The 26,685-nt window shown below is 39.1% G+C and overlaps 1 protein-coding gene across 1 annotated transcript in view; it reads right to left on the bottom strand.

The window, feature by feature from the left end:
- GRPR (gastrin releasing peptide receptor) overlaps positions 1–26,426 on the bottom strand; it is a 227,777-nt gene extending 201,351 nt beyond the window's left edge. The window contains exon 1 of the mRNA XM_082247122.1: positions 25,753–26,426. Within this exon, the coding sequence (XP_082103248.1) occupies positions 25,753–26,165 (413 nt within the window). The 5' untranslated portion in view covers positions 26,166–26,426. The remainder of the gene's footprint in view (positions 1–25,752) is intronic.
- Between the last annotated feature and the right edge of the window lie 259 nt (positions 26,427–26,685).

Here is a 26,685-nt window from a genome sequence, read left to right as displayed (position 1 = left end):
ATATTTGGGGAGTCTAGTGTAATTATCTTAAAACCCAGGATTAATCACCCCAAGGGAGGCAACGAGGGCAACAGTAATGCACGAAGACTAGTCAGATGGAATTGTGGCGTTACCACTTGGCAGTCTTACAGGCGAGTGCGGGCAGCAGGCTAGGGTAGAATGATAGAATCGGGTGATATATCGTACACACATGTCACTACATGTCCCTATTGTTTATAATGGCAACAATAAAAAAGGTGGTTTAGAATTATATATATATATATATATATATATACATAGGTAACTTGTATATGCATACCTCAGATAGAAGTCTAATAGTGCATAGATGGTGGTGGTGTAGGTTAGGCCAAGTATTCATGTGGTTTAACCAAATATATGTGTACCTTATCCATTGTTCAATTACTGTCAATAGAGATATAATTCATAGATCATCTATCGAACTCAAAACAGGGGGTATCGACAAGTTTAACAGTGATCTAATACATATGATCACTAACCTATTCTGTTTTGTAGAGAAGCACAAATTGGATTAACTTTGTTTCCAAATTGGAGGTAATATGCCAGGTATGTTCCCAGTGAAAGTCTATTAGCTGGAACACTTGAGGGAAGGCTTGAGGTGGTTGTTCATATTGTTGGAAAAATCAAGATATTATGATGTCAGTATGAATTGCCTGTACATTTAGAATTGCATATACAATTGTGTATGTATTTTTAAACTATAACTGTATTTAATAAAATTATGTAAAAAACAAAAAAAAAATCTACACACATTGTCAATGTCCTTACTGTACCATAAAAGTCCATATGTGCCTCAAAATAATTTTTTCTTTCTGTATTTTTAATTAGGACGAGGGTACTTTTTCTAAATTCTAATAGCACCTCATTTGACATTTTTAGAAGCAAAGTAATTGATGCACAATTCACTATTTAAATTTCGGTATTTTTCCTGGATTTGGGCTTTAAGATCTGGGGGTTGTTAATATTACCCTCTGATGATTAGTGCTCAGGATAGGTGCCACTTGGAGGCACTGGTGAGTATACAGAAAGCTTAATGACCGAATGTACTATGGTGGACCCTTGGTAATGAAATGAAGCAAACCATTTTAAAATGTTTAAGCATGAGTAGCCATTTATGAAATATCATATGACCCCTTAGAAGTGAGAAATAAAGAAAAATCACATGGTTTATTCAAACTGAGAGTGAATAAGACGTAACATCTTGAGTAACATATTGAAGCTGCTCATAGCTCACATGTCCCCTGTGTAGGTGTAGTTAATAAGAAATGACATCACCTGTAAGAAGTGGCATCTGATGAGATATGGCATGACCGGTAAGAAGTGGTACCTAGTGAGCCACGAAAAGTAGTCGTTTTTTTCTGTGATAAATCAGGTTTAATCATCTGGAAGCGTATTTATGTCAGGGACTCTAGCAATGAGATGGGTTAAGGTTCCCATGTCTTCCACAAGAAACATCAGATAACAGATGTTTTAATCTGTCCTGTTTGATTTTTTAATCTGTTTCACATTATAAAATCTTGTCCCAAGGTGGTTAGATATCCAGTACAATTTTATAATTTTCATTGGTACTCTTGGCAGTCTTTGCAAAGTTGGTGTCTGTTCACCCACATGCTGTGCTGCACCTGTACTATATAAATTAACACAATTGAGGTGCTCATGGGAAGCAAATTCCGGAAATGTCCAAAACATAAGTCACTTGGAAATAAGCTGCAATTTTCTGCACAGTATATAAAAACAACCTAAAATGCTGACAATTTACTGCATGAATGAAATCCTTATTTCTGGCAGTAAAGATTACTTAAAATACAAATAAAAAGCAAGGTACACTTGGGTTCTATTTTCTATATACTAATGAATCCCATGTACTTTTAGATTGGCTTCAAAAATTGCATAGCAGGATTACGTGACCCTGTTAAAACAAGAACAAGGAAGCCCCATCTGTGGTATAGAAAATGAAGCAAAATCTACTCAACAAGACGCAGAAATTACAGATTTTCTAAACCAGCCTTTTGCCACCTTTTTAACACGGAGGAACCCTTGAAATACCTTAAAGGTTTCAGGGAACTTCTAATAATTATTATTTCTACAGCTCATGATAGTGTAATGATCAATGGGAAGAACACTAATTAAATTTGTGGTCAATAGGAAGAGCCCCCCATACCTACAGATAGCTAAACAAAATTAGTGCTAGGGGTTAGTATCTGATAGTCAGAAATTCTTTGTTGCCTTAGGAACACTAGAAAACTCTGGAGGAACAAAAAGACTGATCTAACATTTCCAATTCATATAAAAACAGTTTTATCGTTAAACGTACTTTAAATACACTAGATTTCTTATGCATTTACACTACAAATTCTATTTGTCCCACAGCAGACAGAATGTTTGTGCTATATTAATCTGGGTACTCACGGGCTGGGTATTCACGGGCTGAAAATCGGTCGAAGACGGTCGGTTCGGCAGGATACAGGCTGACTTTTGGCCTGTGCATACAGCTGTCTAATTCTATAGAAACCAGTCTTAAAACTGGCTTCTGTCAAAACTCGAGCGGGCATGCTGGAAAACCAGCATCCAACCAGCATCTTATCAACTACCTGCACAATATTCACAAAGCATAGACTAATGATGGGACTTGAGGACAGATTTGGGTTGGGCTGGGCTAGTGCTATGTGCAGCTTGATAGTACTGTATAAATCATTTTTATTTTAACCTATATTCATTTTCAACATTTCACTATTACATTTTGCACCAAAACTGAAAACTACATGACATGGACTTCTTCATGTCCTTCATCTTCTCATGTGTTTCTTGTCTCTTTCTTGTATTTCCTTTCCCATTAACTTCCTTTTATTCTCTTTTAAAACTCCTTTCACTTTCTGTTCACTTCTCACAGTTCAAAATTGAATTTTCCCCTTCTGGCCAACAAATAATTGGCACTTCAGTTTTACAGAGTATAAACAAAAAGAAAACTTTTTTTTTACCAATTACATTCTCTATGCTGTAAGGAGGAAACATCTTCAACCTACTAATCAATGTTTTTGTGTGCTATGTTTTTCATTCTATTTAACCTCTGAGATAAAGTGGAGTTGGAACGTGGATAGTATGATATGGGATATGGGGAGCTAGGTGGAGAGGAGGGTTAGAGTTTAAGGTACAGGATGTAATGGGATGGCCATTTAGCTTTATTTATTTATTTCAACTCTGAAATACCCACTATTATTCTTGGTGACATAACCTCATTTTTTGACTTATCACAATGGACGCACACTTCCATTCACTCTGATGGAAACACCCTTGACCTTGTATTCTCCCATCTCTGCACTCCTGGCAACCTCATTAACACCCCCTTTCTTCTCTTTGATCACAACCTCATCAGTTTCACAGTGTCCTTGTCTTCAATCAGCTATCCCTACAAGCATAACATTTTTACGCATAGAAATCTTCGCCACTTTAACCCTTTACTTCTCTATTCTGCTACTGGCCACCTCTATGACAAAATCTCCCCCCTTTCACGCCAATCACGAATATCGCATGACAATTGTACACAATGAAAGGCTTTGAGTCATGCCTTTCATTGTGTACTATTATGATGAGCTCTGATTGGTCACAGTGATCACATGGTACAGACAGGGCCAATTGAAGCCCATCTGTACCATGTAATTAGCTGTGGCCAAAAAATGGCTGCCTATAACTGTAAACTTCACAGTTATAAGCAATCATAGTGTGTAAAAAGGTTCAGAAAAATCCTGATCCGCTCCCCAGAGTAGTACAGTGTTACTATGGTATGGTATGTAAAAAAAAAAGGAACTAAATGTTATGAAAAATCGAAAAAAAACATTTTTTTTTTAATACTATCAACAGTCAGTGTCCCTGATCACCGTCACACCAGACAAAAAATTACAACTTCAAAAAACCCACAAAGCCTTTTACTAAATACCGTGGACTGCCTCCTTTCCAAAAAAGTATTTTGGTGGATATTTGTACTGTCCTGGCATTTTCAGGCTTCAAAAAATGAGATAGACCGTCATTACATCAAGATTGATCAACTTTCAGATATCTACGTATATACCATAGTTTGACAACTCTATAACTTTCCTACAGACTAAAGTACTGTATATACAATGATTTGGGTTATTTTTACAAACAAATGTAGCAGTATACATTTTGTTCTAAATTAATAATGAAAGATTGATTATTTGCAAAATGTTATAACAGAAACAAAGAAAAAAAAAACATTTTTTTTTTTTCAAAAATGTCTGTCTTTTTATGTTTATTCAGCAAAAAATAAAAAACTTAGCAGTGAATAAATACCACCTGAAAGAAAGCTCTTTGTGTGTAAAAAAAAAAAAAGGAAAAAATGTTCATAAAAGTACAGTGTTGCATGACCGCGCAATTGCCATTCAAAAAATGACAGTTCTCAAAGCTGAAAATTGACCTGGCCAGGAAGGGGGTAAAAGTGTTGGGTATTGAAGTGGTTAAAGTAGACAAGGAGTTGGGCTTTAGGCTTTCAGCAATGGGTAGGAGATTAGAGTTTGAGGTCTTTGATATTTCCTGCAATGGGGCCCATGTGTTTCAGGCTAAGCCACTGCAGTTTTACAGACTTGTATTAGAGTTGTACACAATCTTCTGTTTTTTAAACTATTGTGCATTTTTTAAAATCTTTTGTACATACAGAAAGGAGAAAAAAACAAAGTAAGGCTGAGATAAAGCCTTTGACAATCAATCATATTCTAGCAGTTATTTTAGTATAGAGCATCTGCCAAACATTGATTGCTATAGGGAACAAAGGCATTTGCTTTACATTAGTCTTGTAAATATAATATAAAAAAAATATTAGGAAATAATATATTTTAATAATAATGATATTCCAGTCTCACAAATATGCAGCATATGAATTCTTGTCATACTTAATACATATACTGTACATATAATATAAACACATTCTGATTAGGTGTAATAATTATCACTGAGAAAACGCTGCTCACATAAAGTTACGCCACAAAGGCCATTAGAGCTATTAACAAGGGCTCTATTCATTAGACCATTTACCCAAATTGCAGGTTTAATTTACTGGTAAATGGATTATTCTACCATCCTCCCAGACTAAAGTCTGTACCTCTATTCCTGCTTCATTAACCTACTCAAGAGCTTGCTGATGGTGAACATTGCTGCAATCGGATCTATTGCCTTTTCTGAAACTACAATTTAAGGAAGATTGCAGGAGAATGTATATTTTATGGAAAAATAGCAATAAATGAATAATCGTAATATCATTCACTTATAGCTGGATACAAAAAAACAATCCTTTTTAGTGCCTTTTTGGCCTTTTTTTTAACCTCATGAAACTGAACACAGCCTCTAAGATAAAGACGGCTCTAGAGGAACCATTGTTGTCCCATTCTTGCCTCAGCATATGCTGCTCTAAAACCTGGATATCTCTTCCAGCATTGATGGTGCCTTTTCAGATATGCAAGGTGTCAATTCCATATGCACTAATGTACCCCCATACCATCAGAGATACAGGCTTTTGAACTGAGCACTGATAACAAGCCAGAAGGTCCCTCTCCTCTTTAGTCCAGAGAACACGTCGCCCATGGTTGACAAAAAGAATGCCAAATTTTGATTAGTCTGACCATAGAACAGTTTTCCACTTTGCACAGACCATTTTAAATTAGCTTTGGCCCAGAGAAGAGGGTGGCATTTCTGGATCATGTTCAGATTTGGCTTTTTCTTTGCATGATAGAGCTTTAGCTTATATTTTTGGGTGACACGGCAAACTGTTTTCACAGATTTTTGGAAGTATTTCTGAGCTCATACAGTGATGTTCAGCACAGAATCATGCTTATTTTCCTTGCAGTGCCATCTGAGGGCCCAAGATCGTGGGCATCCAATGTTGCATTTCTGCCTTGTCCCTTGCACACAGAGATTTATTCAGATTCTCTGAATCTTTTTAGAATATATACTGTAGATGATATGTTTAGTCTTTGCAATTTTACTTTGAGAAACAATATTATGAAATGATTTGACAATTTTTGGATGCAGATTTTTACAGACTAGTGAACCTCTGCCCTACTTAGCTTCCGATGTTATTTTTTTAAATGTGTATTTTTTACACATTCATGTTACTGACCTGTTGCCAATTAACCAAATTATATGCAAAATGTCCTTTAAGCTCTTCCTTGACTTAGTACCACTTACTTTGCCAGCTTTCTGTTGCTCTGTCCCAACTTTTTTGAGACGTGTTGATGCCATCAGTTGCTGCCTCCAGCAACCGGTCTCCTCAGTTCCCAAATGTTTACAGAGTGTTGTTAAAAGAAGAAGGGGAATGCTTCAGCATGGTAACCCTGGTAACCATGGCCCTGTCCAAACTTTTTTGGAGTTGGGGTTGTACTTTTCCATCTTTTTGCTGCCATGTCCCAACTTTTTCGAGACATGTTGCTGCCATCAAATATTTTTTTTTTTTAATGGCACAGTTCCTTAGTTTAAATACTTGATATGTATTCTATTTTCTTTTGTGAAGAAAATATGGGTTTATGAGATTTGCCAATCATTGTATCAGTATTTATCTGGATATTACCAGCATTCCAACTTTTTTGGAATTGGGGTTGTAGTACAGGAACCTTTTACAAAATCGAATTGTGCTGAGTTGCATTCATGTTAACAGGCACCATTGAAGACAATGTGATTTCCATTGTCATAGGATTTTGTGTCACATCTGATATCGCACTAGTATGAAAGAAGCCTGAATCCAGCGTGGATAGACCTGGGAAGTGTAAATGCTTCTGTAAAGCTGTTACTGGTGTCTGTAACCTTGTTGTAGAGATGACTGATCCATACGACCACATACGCAAAACCCTTGGGCCCATGGATGCCCAGGGGGCCCAGCTAGATCCTTCATTCTCTTAAAGTGAAACAGGAGGATATAACTAGTGGTCAAAATTGTGCGCTTCACAAGGGAGGATGTATGTTTAGGCAGTTGAGGTGACGGGGCCATGCCAGACACAAATATATAAATAAAGTAGCTGCTCTGTGCCTATTGGAAGCCTTATTATTGGTAATCAAAGGGAAAGTTTGGCCAAAGCTATTTCCCTGCCTAGGCCCCTATTCTTCCTTAATATTTTGTACACTGTTGGGGAGATTTTCCCTCACTTTCTTTCCTTGTCACAGCACATGATAAAAGAACAAGAAATAAGTAAAGTGATTTTCACTGGAACATGAAGACAAACAGTAAAAGCAACCTGACAGATCTTCTAACTTACCCCATTTTACTGACAAAAGGTGCTTTGTTGCAATCTGTGTCTCCCACTGGAGATACTTCCCATCATTTTGTGTTGTGACCACAAGTGAAGGGAAATATCCTCAATGGGAACACAAACCTGCAGCCGAAATATGACAAAGGTTCTATCCTTTCCTCACTCCATGAAAGAGTAGACAAAGGCTTGGGTTAGAGTTGGGATTTAATATAACTACATGGATAAGGGCAGAAGCATTGACCCTTTCTGCAGGTAATAGTGCTCTGGCTTTAATCTATTGCTGGTCATATTGACAAATTCCAGATCACGATGTGTCGCTGATGAATGGCTTTGGATGACATTCAGGCAAAACCAAATAGTGGCTGTGCCTGAACATTACTTCACTAAGCTCCTTCAATAAAGGTCACACTCTTTGGTCACATTCCAGCAATGCCCTTTTATTTGGCCACATTTGGTCAATCCCAGCAGGGGGATTTGAAGCATCATGTACAGCGGAAAAGATATTTCAGCAGCTATGAAGCCATAAATACAATTAATGGAGAAGCTTTGCCTAGATAGCGAGGTAGTTATTTCATAAGAGATATTCTATAGTTTTTTGTGTCATTTATTTATTACACAGGTAGAATTGGATGGACTAGTGTCTTTTTTCAATCTTACCAACTATGTAACTATATGTAATTATGTTAACATTTTCTTTAAAAATGTGTACAATTTTAAAACAATTTTAACTATCCCTACGTTTTATGAATTAAGTTAGTTTCTCAACATTGTTCAGTCTGGAACTAAATAATTATTACAGGAATGCAATTCTTAATTGGACCATATGAATCTTTGTTGCCTTTAGCCAACACTTTGAGCTCTCTAATCACATTTTTGCTAGTCTATGAACAGCTTGTGTTGTAAACCTAAATAGCTAAAGCTCAAATTACACTCAGCTGAATGATCCAGAGGAGTGGCATTCTACCTTTCTTATCTGTTAGGCTTGCCTTGCCAAAAGTCTTTGGCAGGCTGAAATAAGCTGCAGATGGAAAGGGCTGAGAGCTGTACCGAGTGGTACTTCACTTTAAAACCTTCTAAGCATGAATGCTTGTTAAATACAACACAGAATGGTCAAGCTGTCTTTCTCAACATTTTAGTCCTGATGTGCCTTGTATGGCTATGATGTCTGATTGTCTTTGTGTGATACCAAGGCTAGCCAACCAATTAAAGTAGGAAGACAAAAGACAGTTGGGCATAGGGGTTCAATAAGTCTAGCGTTGCTTGCACTATTCTGAAACAATGAACAACACGCCAGCATGCTAATTCATTTTATAGTGATTTGAGAGAGGTGCCTAAATGGTGTATTTTATCTAAATGTATTTGCCAAGTAGGGACATTGCCTGAACACACAATTATGCAGTCAGGCAGCACCAGGCCCCTGTGCTGATGGGCCACATCACAAGCACCAGGCATACTATGGTTAAATTGTAATTATGCCCTTGCATACACCTGAAGCACCTTTCTAAATATATTCCTTATTCTGTCACATGGACTGTTTAAGTGAGAGCAGTGAGTATGAATATAATAACATTCACCATAAATCCATCCATCTACATTTAATTCTTTGTTCTCTTTTTTCTGCTCTCTTCATCTTGGTAATTCCTCTAAATGTTATTCCCTTTCATCTCAGTGAAGAGCATGTTATCTCCACTTCCTCAGTTCACCTAGAGACCTAATTATGACTTTCCACCACACGCAGGATGCCTACAGAAAAGATTCCAAGTACTGTACACTGATTTCTCAACAACATTGTAGACTACTACCCCACCGCACTGAGGTTTAACACCCACTGAGAGTTCAGAAACCACAGTCAATTAATTATACCCACACACCACCTTGCTGTAACCTTTCACTGTTAAGGTTGCAATCAGTAATGCAAAGTTAATTAGCAGCATACTGTTGGAACTTATGCCTCTGAACATGCATTATTGACTGTAAGTACTAATGTCAAAACAGGGATGCATTATCTGTTAGGCAGAGCGGACAGAGTGCTCCCTTATTTTGTGCATGTTAGATACATTCTATATTATTTTAATATCCTGAAGGTTTCATTGTTATATTTGTTCATGACTAGTGCCTAAATGCAACAAGTATTTTATACATTAGTTCAGACCGTAAATTTAAGCTGAATCCATTGTTACATGATCTTCTGAGATAATACAGAATCATATATAATTGGCTGAGATTCACAGTAGCAAAGCCTCTCCTCCCTCCATTTTAGAATTGTGGCAATGGCAGTACCATAATATAACATTTAAATAAGTGCCCTTATTGTAGTACTTGGCATTATATAGGGTGATGTGAGGAGCATAATGGAACCTTTCAGCACTGTTAAGACTTAATAAAAAGTTATATTCACGGAGCTAACTTAAATATGCCTCCTGAAAGAGCAAATTGCAATAGGTTTTTATTAAGGTAAATAATAATTGTAAAACCCATCACCAAGGAAAGGACTGCATAAATGCCTGAGATCAGCAGCTCATTGAGCAGTAGGACCCTGGAGGTATTTACCACCGACATATGTTCAGTGTTGTAGAATGCTTGCTGGGGGTGGAACAAATATGTCCATCCTGTGTAATCAGCTGTTCAAAAATTAAACTCTGATCCTAGGATAGGAATTACCATTCAAGACCTCTGGTGCAAGACTTATTTAATGGTGGATCAAGGATGCAATTCACTGATACCCTCCTGAGGGTGTGTCCCAAGACTGGATACAGAGCCCAGGTGTGAAAGATCTGGAGACAGAATGAATCCATGTTTGGCCTAGTGAAGAGGCCTTCTCCATCTCCATGTCACCTTATCCATGTTTCCATTTCCCAATTTGTAATTATAGCGTATTATTATCCCTATTTGCAATAAGAATCTATGTATATCCCTTTGTAAATAAACTCAACCCTTATTTTGGGACCAATCATTCTTCATTAGAATCAATTCACCTCAAAAAGAAGGCATTCTACAAGCATCAATCTTTTTGGCAAGAAAAACTTTTTCCCCACTCCCATTGCAAACAAAAAAACAATCAGTGCTTTGATAATTTATTCCTAAAGTGAACTGAGAAGTCTTTACTCCATGACACATAACTGAATGGTGCCGCGTGACCTCATTTCATTGCTTTCAGATAAATGTCAATATGTCATTGAACTTGCATTAGGAATGAAGATGATTGATCTCCAATTAACATTTCTATACTTTGTAGTCCACATGTTGCAGCACTCTGGTAGAGGTAATTTGATACCGGGTCATTCAATAAAACCTTCAAAATACAAATGAGCAAAATGCCATGTTACTGCCCATGACACACAATATACTTGTATATTGTCCCCTATTACATGATAGTTGAAAACTGTTTTCCTTTGGCTTTAACTCCATTTGGTCTCATTTTCCTCTCTCTTCAGTTTGCTAAATCAGCTAAACAGATCTATTACAAGCAACATCTACAATACAGTACTAATATATCATTGTACATTGTTTACAGTATCATTGGTGTGGAAGAATAAATGGGTGTTTTTAACTCCTCACTACTTGTGCTTCCTCTTACCAGCCTATGTTGGATGAGTGGGGAAGGGCAACTATGGAGGGATCATGCTCTGGGTCTATCCGTATACATTGTAGAAAGTCGTCTCTTTAAAGCTGAACAATAGACACAAATATGTTAATTTATACAGTCAGGTCCATAAATATTGGGACATTGATTCAATTCTAATCTTTTTGGCTCTATACACCACCACATTGGATTTGAAATGAAACAAACAAGATGTGCTTCAACTGCAGACTTTCAGTTTTAATTTGAGGGTATTTACATTCAAATCAGGTGAATGGTGTAGGAATTACAACAGTTTGTATATGTGCCTCCCACTTTTTAAGGGACCAAAAGTAATGGGTCAGATTAACAATCATAAATCAAACTTTCATTTTTTAATACTTGGTTGCAAATCCTTTGCAGTCAATTACAGCCTGAAGTCGGGAATGCATAGACATCACTAGACGCTGGGTTTCATGCACATGATTTTAACTATATGTATACATATACATTTTTAGCATATATGTTTAGCATTGTTTTGTATCAGCATGATTGATTTATGTCACTATATACCACTAATAAGTGAGGTCATGAGAGGAAGAGCTGTAGTACTCTAGCCACTCCCCCGGGGGAAGAGACACTCCCACTTAGGGGTAGGGACTGGATCAGTACATCACTACATAAACCAAGGAGAAAGCCATGACACAGTGGCTCTGAGGAAGAGGCTGGGCCTCGAAACGCGTCAGCCGTCAACTCATCAGTTATGAACGATTGTATGGACTACACCCGGACGTTTGAGCAATTGAGCTTGATATGATTTATTTTATCTACGTCTGTGAGTAGCCATTTTTTAATGTTACTTTAATAAAGCCTTCTATTGAGGATAATGCGCTAGGTCGGTGCGCCCTTTTTTGTTTCTTTGCTTTCAGTACCGGTGGACTACCCCAGTCCGTTATGGGCAGCAAGACCTAAGCCATCTAAGAAGCCAGTTGTGATTCCCGGGAGGAGTGTGGTCGAGGGGCCTGGATACCAAGCGCAGGAGGAGGGTGGTCACACCTTATTGTTTTTTAGACGCTGGGTTTCATCCCTGGGGATGCTCTGCCAGGCCTCTACTGAAACTGTCTTCAGTTCCTGCTTGTTCTTGGGGCATTTTCCCTTTCATTTTCATCTTCAGCAAGTGAAATGCATGCTCAATCGGATTCAGGTCAGGTGATTGACTTGGCCATTGCATAACATTCCACTTCTTTCCCTTAAAAAACTATTTGGTTGCTTTCGCAGTATGCTTCGGGTTATTGTCCATCTGCACTGTGAAGCGTCGTCCAATGAGTTCTGAAGCATTTGGCTGAATAAGAGCAGATAATATTGCCCAAAACACTTAAGAATTCATCCTGCTGCTTTTGTCAGCAGTCACATCATCAATAAATACAAGAGAATCAGTTCCATTGGCAGCCATATATGCCCACACCATGACACTACCACCACCATGCTTCACTGATGAGGTGGTATGCTTTGGATCATGAGCAGTTCCTTTCCTTCTCCATACTCTTCTCTTCCCATCACTCTGGTACAAGTTGATCTTGGTCTCATTTGTCCATAGGATGTTGTTCCAGAACTGTGAAGGCTTTTTTAGATGTTGCTTGGCAAACTCTAATCTGGCCTTCCTGTTTTTGAGACTCACCAATGGTTTACATCTTGTGGTGAACCCTCTGTATTCACTCTGGTGAAGTCTTCTCTTGATTGTTGACTTTGACACACATACACCTACCTCCTAGAGAGTGTCCTTGATCTGGTCAACTGGTGTGAAGGGTGTTTTCTTCACCAGGGAAAGAATTCTTCAGTCATCCACCACAGTTGTTTTCTGTGGTCTTCCAGGTCTTTGGTGTTGCTGAGCTCACCGGTGTGTTCTTTCTTTTGAATGATGTTCCAAACTGTTGATTTGGCCACACCTAATGTTTTTGCTATCTCTGATGGGTTTGTTTTGTTTTTTCAGCCTAATGATGGTTTGCTTCACTGATAGTGACAGCTCTTTGGATCTCATATTGAGAGTTGACAGCAACAAATTCCAAATGCAAATAGCACACTTGAAATGAACTCCGGACCTTTTATCTGCTCCTTGTAAATGTAATAATGAGGGAATAACACACACCTGGCCATGGAACAGCTGAGCAGCCAATTGTCCCATTACTTTTGGTCCCTTAAAAATTGGGAGGCACATATACAAACTGTTGTAATTCCTACACCTTTCACCTGATTTGGATGTAAATACCCTCAACTTAAACCTGAAAGTCTGCAGTTAAAGCACATCTTGTTTGTTTAATTTCATATGCATTGTGGTGGTGTATAGAGCCAAAAAGATTAGAATTGTGTTGATGTCCCAATATTTATGGACCTGACTGTATATTCCTCAATAGACACAAAGGATATAATTTGTCTTTGTGTGCACCAAATGGCATACAAACGCAGATATTACCTTGTAAAAGTAGACATCATCACTGTGCTGTACAGAGGTTGTGCAGAGAGCTCTGTGCACTAAAAACTGCCTTCAGAAAACTACAGCAGGGGATGGAGACATCTTTGAAAAATTGCAGAGAGAGGGCTATTCAATATAGTCATTTTCAGGTGAAAGTGGAGCAATCTTCCACTTCCAATTAAATGAAAGTCTCTTCTTCTGTATACAGAGTAGGGACCGGCCAAATGACCCCCTGTTCAGGTTTGAGGCAGGACTTTTGAACATCACAAAAGTTCGGAACCAAATAACTAACCCCAATAAAGTCTTTGAGACCCAAAGTGGAAAAATCAAAAGTGCCCATTTTGAAGGCTTATATGCAAGTAACTGGGCATACAATGGGTATGGGGGTCCTGGTACTGCCCTGAGGGACATGTACCAATAAAAAAAAAATGTTTATAAAAAACATTTTTTTTTTAAATGAGCAGTGATTTACTGATGCTTAAAGTGAAACTATCAAAATAAGAAATAACAATAAACATGAAAATTCCTTTAAATATAGTGCCTGGGGGGTCCCGTTAGTCTGCCTGTAAAGTGGCACATCTGTACCATGTATAGAACCTGCTGCAGAAATAATGACATTTATAAAGCCAAAGCTTTCTTAATTTTGTAAACAACAGCTTGGGGAGCCAGTCTGCAGTGTGACATTTCTCTCCACACCAATATCACACTGCAAATAGCCACTATTATTAAAAGAATACTTTTATAGTGTGGGGTGGGACCAGGAGCAATGAGCCATGATTGGATAGAGTTCACATGACAGCGTCCAATCATGGCGCTGACAGTGCTATCTGCCCTGATCGGGCAAAGCTTTCATTGCTTCAGCCAATCAGGGCTTCCGATTAACTGTGCGACAGTGCAATGCACTGTGGTCGTTCTGTGGGCTGAGCAAATGGTCGTGGTGAGGGACATGTATCAATAAAAAAAAAAGTTTATAAAAAACATTATTTTTTTTGAATGAGCGGTGATTTACTGATGCTTAAAGTGAAACTATCAAAATAAGAAATAACAATAAACATGAAAATTCCTTTAAATATAGTGCCTGGGGGGTCCCGTTAGTCTGCCTGTAAAGTGGCACATCTGTACCGTGTATAGAACCTGCTGCAGAAATAATGACATTTATAAAGCCAAAAAAATGACATTTTCCTGCAAGCTTTCTTAATTTTGTAAACAACAGCTTGGGGAGCCAGTCTGTATGATGAGGCCACAATTGAGTGCACTCGGAACAAGATAAGCGATTATTGCATAAATTCTGGTGTCTCTTTCGCAGACTTTGCAAAGAAGAAACAGGTGCAGAAAAATTGTACTTTGGGTGTCGTGGTACCTTCACACTGTAACCCTATAGATACTCTTGATGAATCAGGTAATGACTGTGCATCATCAAGGAGTAGGTAGCTGACGCTGTGTTCAAGTAACTCAGCTGACTCCTTCATGCCTGATGCTGGGGCTATGGTAGGAATAGCTGTGGACAAGAAGGCAGAATAAGCCAATCTGGCAGCTGCAGTGGACTGCGCACTAGTCTCTGCTTGGGTGACAGAGGTCAAGGAGGATGAGGATGGTTTAGTAAGCCAGTCCACTACCTACTCGGCATGCTGTGGCTGGATTGCATGGGCAACATCACTAAAAAGAAGAAATGATGCTCTGCATGAGGACTGACCATGTCTACTATAGCCTGTGGACACATATGTTGCTGGCCCCCTCACAGTGCCATGGGAACATCTGCCTCTCCTTTTTGGCCTCCAAGACATAATGGGGGGCCGCGTATTAACAAAATGTAATAAAGATGTGGAAATGTGTAGGTGAATGCACTTGAATCAATGGAAAGTGGTGTTTGGTGCACTTTAACCTGAGTAATTACTACACAGACACACCACACTGACACACTACAATATACTGCAGTAAAACGGCACTGACGCACTGCAATATACTTCAAGAAAAGTGCACTAACGCACTGAACTATAGTGTGTTAAATGTGTAGTAACGCACTGAAAGATACTACACTGAAATATACTGCATTAAACATGCAGTAACTCTCTAAAGTTTACTGCGTTAAACGTGCAATACTGCACTGAAATATATTGCATTAAACCTTCAGTAACGCACTGATTTGTACTGCATTAAACGTGCACTAACGCACTGAAATGTATTGCATTAAACGTGTAGTAACACACTGAAATGTACGGCATTAAACGTGCAGTAACGCACTGAAATATATTGCATTATACCTTCAGTAATGCACTGATTTGTACTGCATTAAACGTGCACTAACGCACTGAAATATACTGAATTAAATGTGTAGTAGCACACTGAAATATACTGCATTAAACGTGCAGTAATGCACTGAAATATACTGCATTAAACACGCAGTAACGCACTGAAATATATACTGCGTTAGGTCCGGGTCACACTTATGCGATGCGGGAAGGCTGCGAATTCGCAGCCTGTTCCCGCATCGCAAACGCACCCCTGGCAGTTCACACTGCCATATGTGATACGCTGGGGGTGTCAATGAAATGTTAATGACACCCCCAGTTTGATCGCATATCGCAGTGCGATCTTTACAGTTCGCACAGGATCGGATCGCACAAGTGTGAACCACTGTGCGATCCGATCCTGATGCAGCTGAAAAAAAGGGTCCTGTGCGTCTTTGCTGCGGGTGCAGTGCGAATTTAGCCATACAAAGTGTATGACTGAATTCGCACCGCACAGCCAATCGCATGTAATGAAGGAGAGGTGCGCTCCGATATTACATGCGATCGCCGCAGCCGCAAGAATGTGAACTGGCACTTAAACATGCACTAACACACTGAAATATACTACAGTAAACCTGCCCTGCCAAAATAAACTGACACTAAAGGAAAAATAAATGGTCACACTACACTCACACTGAACTATCACTAGTATCACACTAAACTGACGCTAAAGTAAAAATGAATGGTCATGCTACACTCACACAGAACTATCATTAGATTCACACTAAAATGATATTCTACACTGACAATAGAAGCACAATAGCACACTATAGCACACTAACTCACTAGCGCCACTGAACAGAGCCCTATTCTATTTCTCTCCACACCAATATCACACTGCAAATAGCCGCTATTATTGAAAGAATACTTTTATAGTGTGGGGTGGGACCAGGAGCAATGAGCCATGATTGGATAGAGTTCTCATGACAGCGTCCAATAATGGCGCTGACAGTGCTATCTGCCCTGATCGGGCAAAGCTTTCATTGCTTCAGCCAATCAGGGCTTCCGATTAACTGTGCGACGGTGCAGTGCACTGTGGTCGTTCCGTGGGCTGAACAAATGGTCGAACTCCCTGACAATTCCGGTGTTCGTTGAACGGCGATCAGCTAATGTTTGAACTAATGAACTAATGCTCGGGTCAAACCATTCCCCAAACCCTAATACAGAGTTGTACTAAAGTTTTTAAAGAATGGGGGCACCGCACCAGCTTGTATAGTCCTTTAACCATTTGCCGACAAGCTGCCCTAGTTTTACTGCGGCAGGTCGGCTCTGTTACGCAAAACAACCTACCTGTACGTTGCTTCGTGTAGCAGCTAGTGGGGGCGCTTGTGCGCTGCCAGAGGTGCGCACACGTGCCGATTGGATAGAGGGGGGCCAATCAGTGGGCTAGGCAGATGCAATGTCCCCTGGGCACCCGTGATCACTCCCCATGGAGACAGAACGGCGGTGTGCCAATGTAAACAAGGCAGACCGCTGTTCTGTCAGTAATAAACACAGGGATCCTGTGTTCCTCCTAGTTAGGAACACAGGTCTCTGTTCATCCAGTGAGTACATCCCCCACACAGTTAGAAAGCCTCCCCTAGGCACACAAATAACCCTTAGATTGCCCCTGGTGTTAACCCCTTCCCTGCTAGTGTCATTAGTACAGTAACAGTACAAATTTTTAGCACTGATTACTGTAGTAATGTCACTGGTCCCCTTAAAAGTGTCAAAAGTGTCAGCTAGGTGTCCAATCTGTCCGACACAATGTCGCAGTCCCACTTAAAATTTATAAAAAAATTTGATTTTTTTATTTTTTATTAGGAAGGTTTTATAGGTTTTTTCAGAATTGTCGCTTTTTTTGTTTATAGCGCAAAAAATAAAAATCGCAGAGGTGTTCAAATACCACCAAAAGAATCCTCTATTTGTGGGGAAGAAAAGGAAATCAATTTTATTTGCGTACAGCATCGCACGACTGCGCAATTGTCAGTTAAAATAACACAGTGGTTATTAAGGGGGTAAAACCTTCCGGTCCTTAAGTGGTTAAAATATTTTTATTTTGCAACAGCCAGTGCGTTTTGGGAGCTCAGAACTCCCCCTTCATCAGGCGTTTCATAATGTAGGTGCCTGGATTAGAAAAAGCTGCTTCTTCCATTCCACTCTCTGGAAGAAAAAGAGGGGGTACTAAGCCCCCAAAACGCATTGGCTGTTGCAAAATAAAAATCTTTTAAAGGAATATGCAAGGTGATGTGGCACTCTCAGCCTTTCAAAACTTTAGTAAACTCCTCTTGGGATCCAGCAAGACCCCACAGTTGCTGGTGAGCAGTCTCAAGGACCCTTACCCCCCCCCCCCCACATTGCATTATAATGCTTCCCCATAAGGTCCTACATCACAGAGCTGTGGGTGGAACCCATTAAGCTACATTTACATAATCTACCTGCAGAGAACTACAAGAGGGGGTGGATACAAGACCAGTCACCTTGCATAAGGAGCAAGAGCAGCAGTGAGCGTTCTTTATAACAGGATCTCTGCAGAGAAGCGAAATTTCACACCAAGAAATACACCAAGATTCAAATAGGAATAAACGGGTCTCTTGTATTTAGATATTATCTGCCTATCCTGGAGTTCAGCTTTAGGTTGCACTGCAGCATAGATGATCACACAGGCTCATAATACCGCCACATTTATGTACAGGTATGCCATTACTAGGAACTTTAAAAAGGATTTTTTTTTTTCTTTGAGCAACAAAAAGTGGAAAAGTCTTTGGAGTATGACTAACACTAAACGGCAAGTACCACTGCCTTCAACCACTTTCCAGTCATGTGTTCATAACTAAGACATTGAACATACAGGGTTCTGTATGTTATAGAACAATGCACATAACAATCATTTGTTGCAGCCTTTAAAGCAATCTCCAGTTCCAGTAGGAGGATGTTAAAAACATTTTTAATGGAAGTGCTGACTGCCACTTAAAAAAGGCTGCTAAAAGGCTTTAACAAAGCCGCCTAAAGTTAGCTAAAAGCTTTTGAAATGCTTTGTAGAAACTTGCTCTACACACTCTTCTTATAAAAGACGAAGCCAATATGTAGACCTGTGGTGGTTTTTTTTTTTTTTTTTCATAAATGTTGCAATAGTAGGGATTCTGGTAAATAGAATGGCTTCCCAATAAATCAATAGGAGCATTTCCTTATCCCAGGTATATTTATGACTGGTTAGGTTAGCAGCTTTTGTTAACAATTTCTGTTAAATGTTTAAAATGTTATTAAATCCTTGTTAATAAATCTAATATGCAGTTATATACCCCCTGCCCTGCTATTGATGCTGTCAGCTTTGTCCACAGCACAATCTTCAAACAAAGTATGTGCCCCTGATATACAGTTGTATTCAAAATTATTCAACCCCCCAATTCTGTAAAGGGTTTTAGGGAATTTAGTGTACATTTGTAATTGTATTCAGAATGAAATCCTACAAGGACATCTTAAAGAACCATATGCAACTAAAATGACATCAATTGGTTTTGTAATACAGTAGTAAATGTTTCTTTTGTGAATTCTTCGTTGACACAATTATTCAACCCCTTAAAGACTACCACTCTGAAGAACAGAGGTTCATTGAAGTGTTTTCAATCAGGTATTGAAAACACCTGTGGATGTCAGGGAGCAGCAATAAAGCATAATAAGCACCAATTAGGCAGCTTTAAAATGACTGTGATACTCAGCTCCTTCTAGACATTTACTGGTGTGGTTACAAACATGGTGAAGTCAAGAGAATGGTCCAGGAAGACAAGAGAAGAGGTGATTACTCTTCACAGGAAGGGCAATGGCTATAAGAAGATTGCAAAGATGTTAAACATACCAAGAGACACCATAGGAAGCATCATTCGCAAATTCAAAGCAAAGGGCACTGTTGAAACGCTACCTGGTTGTGGCAGAAAGAAGATGCTGACTTCGACTGCTGTGCGCTACCTGAAGCGTAGAGTGGAGAAAAATCCCCGTGTGACTGCTGTGGAACTGAGAAAAGATTTGTCAGATGTGGGTACTGAAGTTTCTGCTCAGACAATACAGCGCTAACTGCGTAATGAAGGCCTCCATGCCAGAACTCCCAGGCGCACCCCCTTGCTGTCTCCAAAGAGTAAGAAGAGTCGACTGCAGTATGCCAAAAGTCATGTGGACAAACCACAGAAGTTTTGGGATAGTGTTCTGTGGACTGATGAAACAAAATTAGAACTGTTTGGGCCCATGAATCAACGATATGATTGGAGGAGGAAGAACAAGGCCTATGAAGTAAAGAACACCTTGCCTACTGTGAAGCATGGCGGGGGGTCAATCATGCTTTGGGGCTGTTTTGCTTCTGCAGATACAGGGAAGCTTCAGCGTGTGCAAGGTACCATGAATTCTCTTCAGTACCAGGAGATATTGGATGACAATGTGATGCAGTCCGTCACAAATCTGAGGCTTGGGAGACGTTGGACCTTTCAAAAGGACAATGATCCCAAGCATACCTCCAAGTCCACTAGAGCATGGTTGCAGATTAAAGGCTGGAACATTTTGGAGTGGCCATCACAGTCACCAGACTTAAATCTGATTGAGAACCTCTGGTGGGACTTAAAGAAAGCAGTTGCAGTGCACAAGCCTAAGAATGTGACTGAACTGGAGGCTTTTGCCTATGACGAATGGGCGAAGATACCCATAGATCGCTGCAAGACACTTGTGTCAAGCTATGCTTCACGTTTAAAATCTTTTATAACTGTAAAAGGATGTTGTACTAAGTACTAAGATTGAATGTCACTTGGGGTTGAATAAAACTAATAATGATGTGAGCACAGAAAATACATTTGTGGTTATTTCATTATAAATGTTATGTTATATTTGTCTGACCTACACGTGCCTCTTTGATTTAATTGTAAGCAGGATGACTGAATGATCAAAATCAATGTCAAACTGGCCAAAACAATCAATTTCAGTGGGGGTTGAATAATTTTGAATACAACTGTATCCTGCTCTAGGGTGGCCCTGCTGCCTTGCATTGTCTCCCTGAAGCCACCCTGAAGTATGTACTTCCATCCGGGACTGAACAAAAAGAAAGGGGGAAGAAGAGACAATAACCCCCAAAAATAGTAGGACTTTATTGGCAACCACTGATTAATCTCACAAAAACGTAAAATCTTAGATAATGTAAATACATACGAAATTATTAGTAATGTGATGATGAAAACACTGCAGTACGACTATATACTCCTATACCAAAAGAACCCATGTGTGGTCCAACAATACACAGGGTCTATATCTAGGGACCAGAATTATGGTCAACCTCCTGTACCTGAAGCAATAGGGTTCTTAGATGCATGTATATCCAAGTAAGTTTCGCTATGCAGCTTCTTCAGGAGATTCCATTGGAGTTAAGAAAGGCAAGAACAAAGGGCACCACAGAGTCTCCTGAGAAGGCGCTGCAAAGTTGCAAAAAGCAATGGAGTTGTTCCAGCTGGAACTTTCATTGCATATATTCCCTTCCTATTGCAGAGTTCCAGCTTGTGAGGGTGCTTATACAATCCTTAAGATCACAGCCTGTCTGGCGGGGAGATGGTGGAAGTGTCCACAATTTTTAGTCCATTCAAGACTAAAAAGGTTTGTGCATGCCTTACACTTTATGGGCTGGTGTAAGTGATAATGGGATAACCAGTCCCCTTGTAGGAAGGATGTGTGCTTAGGTACATGAGAACACCTGTCTCTACAGTGAGCATTCCCTGATTCAAAAGTTTGTGGGAAGCGACACCCTGTATCTGAAGCCGGAGGCATTAAAGTGATTGTAAAGTCTTGTTTTTTTTTTTTTTAATTGAAAATACCAAACATGTTATACTTACCTATTCTGTTGTGTTGCAGTGGATTTACACAGAGCAGCCTGGATCCTCCTCTTCTCAGGTCCTTCTTCGTCTCTCCTGGCCTCTCTCTCCTGTTGGGTGCCCCACAGCAAGCAGCTCACTATGGGGGCACCCGAGGGGAGTCACAGCTCCCTGTGTCTATTCAGACTCAGAGATGCAGCCTGGTCCCCCCCCCCCTTTCTATTGGCTAACTGACTTTAAACGACAGCAGCAGGTGCCAATGGCGCCGCACTGCTGTCTTAGCCAATGAGAATGGAGGGCCTGGACAGCTGAGACATTCCTATGACATTGCTGGAGCTAGAGGGACCTCAGGTGAGTATTAGAGGGTGTGCACACAGAAGGCTTTTTATCTTAATGCATAGAATGCATTTACATAAATAGAATGCATTAAGATAAAAAAAAAAAAAACCTTCAGCCTTTACGACCCCTTTAGGGAGCACAAATTGTGTTTATAAACACATTTGCTCTATATCAGCCATTCTCAACCAGCAAAACTCCCAACTGTCCCTGATTTGGAGGGACTGTCCCTGATTTGGAACAAAGTCCCTCTTTCCTACTCATTTGTCCTTAATTTTGGTCTGATCATATAGTTGTATATAAAATGCACTTTTTATCTTTCAAAAAGTGCTTCCCAGTGCTAAACCTTTCATACAGTTTCTTAATTGCTGCATTTGTAAAAGTTCACAAGCCAGTGTAAAGGAATAAAGGAATATTAGTAAAAAAAAAAAAATCACTTGTGGGTTTAACCAATAATTTTTTTTGTATAATTCTCCTTTACGGGGGTGTGTCCTATGCCTATATACTTTTGTTATTAAGTGTCCCTAGTTCCCATCTCAAAAAGTTGTGAAGTATAAACTAGGGTTCCTCCAGAGGTTGCCAGGGGTTTCTTAAGCTGTGGCTGGTAGACCTTCCATCTGATGGTGCCTGCATAGTTCCAGGGCCAATGCCACCACTTGGCAGAACCATCATCGTGACACCATTGTTCTTTTTAGCTGTCTGTTAAGGGACATTTTTCTCACTAGCCACTAATGTAGGGGCATTTTTCCACTGACTCCCGATAACTTAATTTTAGCAAGGGTTTCCTGAGACTTGAAAAATATTTCAATGGTTCCTCTGGCATATAGACATTGAGAAAGGCTGCTCTATATAATGTACTGGGGAATGTTTCCCCTCGTTTGTTAGAATGCAGCCACGCAAGAAACTTGAAGCATTTAATTCTACATTATCTGAAGTATCAACAACTGTATAAACTTTACAGTGACAGTGTCTTGAAAACATCAGCAGAATTTGTCTTCTCTTCTTGATTATCTTCACTGGTAGGATTCTCATTGGAAAACAAATTTCTACCATGTTTAGCGTACTTCATCACTGCTGTAGTCTACTGCACAGGCTAATATTTAATATAGGGTGCAATTGGGTGTTTTATGTTGGCTGTCAAATGTAAAAATGAGCACCTAAGCTAAACATTTCTCTTGTCTAATCCCTCAGGTTCTCACTAAATGTTATACAGCTCGTACATCATCTTACTGAACTGGAATAAAGCCCATCTCTCTTCATATAATCACAAGAAACTGCTGAGGGTGGATAGAATTGGCTGCAGGTGATCTCTTCACCTTCCTCTGTGACCAAGAACAAAGAAAGTGACTTCTTACATTTCTCAACACCATATCTTGACTGGTACTCTGCTGGAAGAAATCGTTCTATACCAGGAATCTTGGAACCATAAAGAGCATTAGCCTGCCTGAATAATTAGTTCCTGCTGTGCAGAGATCTGCAGCACAACTGTATATTACATGATGGACTCCTACTGGGAGGATTATATAGTTATGTATGTAAATAGACCGGTGTATATGACATCACTGCCATTCATAAATACATTTCAAATGGGTATGAAGATTAAGCAAAATATAATGGTCCCAGTGATGAGGAACAGATTTTAATCACTACTGTCATTGGTTTATTATATACACAGTATAAATAAAAAGTCTTCAATCACATGAAATATATATATATATATATATATATATATATATATATATATATATATATATATATACACTGTATGCATACATATAAAACCTGATTACAGTTTTTTGTAGCCAGGTCAATAAGGGATTTATTCTAAGTGGTAACTATGACTGAATGCCTTTAGAATTTTTGGTGCCTTAGTAAATATGTCTAACCCTGTTATTTCCTAATACTAATGGCATATATTTTAGCCAAATTATTAGGCATTAAGCAGACAGACAGATACTGAGCACCTGCTGAGAAATCATGGTAAGCAATATCAAAAGGAGCTACAAGCTACATTTGGCTCACAAGCAACTTGCTTTCACTCTATAACATAGAAAGGCATCACATATATATATATATATATATATGGAGAGAGAGAGAGAGAGATTCTAAGGATGATTTTTAAGGCAACCAATGTAAAGCTGTGTATACATAATTTAATCATGCTATATATTAAGTGAACATTACAACCTAAAGGCAAAAGACATATCTAGATGCTTTTAGTATGCTCAGCAAATAGTTATGCATAACAATACAAATAACTAGCCACATGCCAAAAAAAAATCTGTAGTTCTGTAAAACACTTTCCAAAAGTCTGTCTAAAAACATTTTTGACATTTTAAACATTCTCATTACTCTCCAATGTTTCACTATAATTACAGTAACTGCTGTAATATATTAAAAATGATACATGACCATGAAACGTGTAGTTCTGTAAATATCAAAACCCATTTAGAGTCATTTAGGAGCAACTGTGTAATAACCCCAATCCAAGCAGATCTTCAGCATTATAAAAAGTGACATGTTAATACCGGGCAATCATAAAACTATTTAACATATGCAGCAATCAAAGCGCTCACTAGAAATCACTAGATTACGTCTTCTTCGTAAATCACCATTAATATTCAATACTAAATAGCACAAAGGCCATCTATAATTACCATATGTCCTAATCCCAACGCTATAATATCCATATCAGTATGCATTAGGCAACATCTGCTTTATTACCAGGAGGAAGAACTTTACAACACTTCATTCTGTACTCTATGTGTAAAATGTTTACTGTTAATATATAAATAAATAAATAAATAAATACTATGCCATTAGCTGGAAATAAAGTAATTTAGTAATTTATTTACTTATCAATTTTATTTAAATATCATTGTTATTAGTGAGAAAATGTATGAATTAAAATGGACTGTAATTAATTAAACACTACAGTATGTACATCTCATAAGATAGATAGATAGATAGATAGATAGATAGATAGATAGATAGATAGATAGATAGATAGATAGATAGATAGATAGATAGATAGATAGATAGATAGATAGATTACTGGCTATCTAGAAAGATAATATACTGTACAGAGAGATAAATAGATAGATAATAGATAGATAATAGATAGATAGATAGTTAGATAGATAGACAGACAGACAGATAGATGATAGATAGATAGATAGATAGATAGATAGATAGATAGATAGATAGATAGATAGATAGATAGATAGATAGATAGATAGATAGATATGGATAAATAAATAGAAAGAAAGAAAGAAAGAAAGAAAGAAAGAAAGAAAGAAAGAAAGAAAGAAAGAAAGAAAGAAAGAAAGAAAGAAAGAAAGAAAGATGATAGATAGATAGATAGATAGATAGATAGATAGATAGATAGATAGACAGACAGACAGACAGACAGACAGACAGACAGACAGACAGACAGACAGACAGACAGACAGACAGATAGATAGATAGATAGATAGATAGATAGATAGATAGATAGATAGATAGATATTACCCAACTCTTGCATTATGCAAAAATCACATTGAATATGACATTTGTTTAGCTGCTGCATGGGTACCTGTATAGATAAGAGATAGATAGATAGAATGCTATTGCCCAACTTCTACAACATGAAAAAGTCACGCTGAAATTCATATTTTATCAGCAGCAGCATGGACACATAGATGAAAAGAAAAAAAGAAAGAAAGAAAGAAAGAACTTCAGCATGATGTAAAAGTGACAGTGAAATTGGCATTTGCTCAGTTGCTGCATGGGGAAAGATGGATAGATAGATAGATAGATAGATAGATAGATAGATAGATAGATAGATAGATAGATAGATAGATAGATAGATAGATAGATAGATAGATAGATAGATAGATAGATCGATAGATAGATAGATAGATAGATAGATAGATAGATAGATAGATAGATAGATAGATAGATAGATAGATAGATTTTGCACATGATGTGATGTGTATGCTGTAGAAGTGGCCATGGTGTCCTGGCACCTACCTGTCAGCAGACAGTGCAGTCAGGGTGAACACAGAGACCCCCACTGATGTCAGTTGTATGAAGGGGATCAGCTTGCAGCCCACCCTACCAAAGAGCCAGTCATCGGCCAGGTACCTGCTGGCATCCACAGGGGCACAGGTGACCAGCAGGAGCAGGTCCCCCAGGGCCAGGCTGGAGATGAACAGGTTGGGGACATTCCTCATGGATTTGACAGTACAGAAGATCTTGATGAGAGTGACATTGCCGATGAGGCCAATGAGGATGATGAGTCCATAGATGGGGACGATGGCATAGGTGACCCCGGGGTAGAAGAAGTCCTCGGTGGAGTGGTTGGCACTGTGGTTGAAGCAGGAGCCGGATAGAGCAAAGTTCTCTCCTTCAAAGTCCAGCAGCACACAGCTGTCCGGGCTCATGGTGGGCTCAGCAAGCCCAGCACCGATCCCTGAAGTCACCTACTGTAACCCCTCTCCTGATCACATACCGGCCACTTCTCCGGTCCAGGACAGCCGGGGGACCCCCCAAATCCAGCATCAGACAATGTATGGAGCACAGAGCCCAGCTCCTCTTCTCATCGCTCTCTCCGAGTGTTAGGCAGATAATGGAGAGAGTGGGGCGGGTGTGCGGAGTCCCGGGTCTTCCATGTCCCACCTGATCAATGATACAGCAAAGTCCTGAGTACAGCGGCCTTACCGCTCCGCTCAGCTACAGGAGTCCGACATGAGGGAGAGCAATACTACGAGACACAAGACCCCTACTGGACAATGTGTGCACTGCAGGCGAGGAGAGCTTCCCGATCTCCGGAGGATGGATGGTCTGCACTCTGCACATGCAGCAATTGTCAGAGGACCAACACAGTCTATCATACACAGTCATAATGTACTATAATAAAACATGCATGACAATGATATGAATAATAATACATAATCATTATAA

The sequence above is a fragment of the Pelophylax lessonae genome (assembly GCF_965119305.1).
Source record: "Pelophylax lessonae genome assembly, chromosome: 2".
In the NCBI taxonomy this organism is placed as follows: Eukaryota; Metazoa; Chordata; class Amphibia; order Anura; family Ranidae; genus Pelophylax; species Pelophylax lessonae.
The sequence above is the reverse complement of the archived record's forward strand: the minus strand, read 5'-3'. Positions and strand labels throughout refer to the sequence as shown.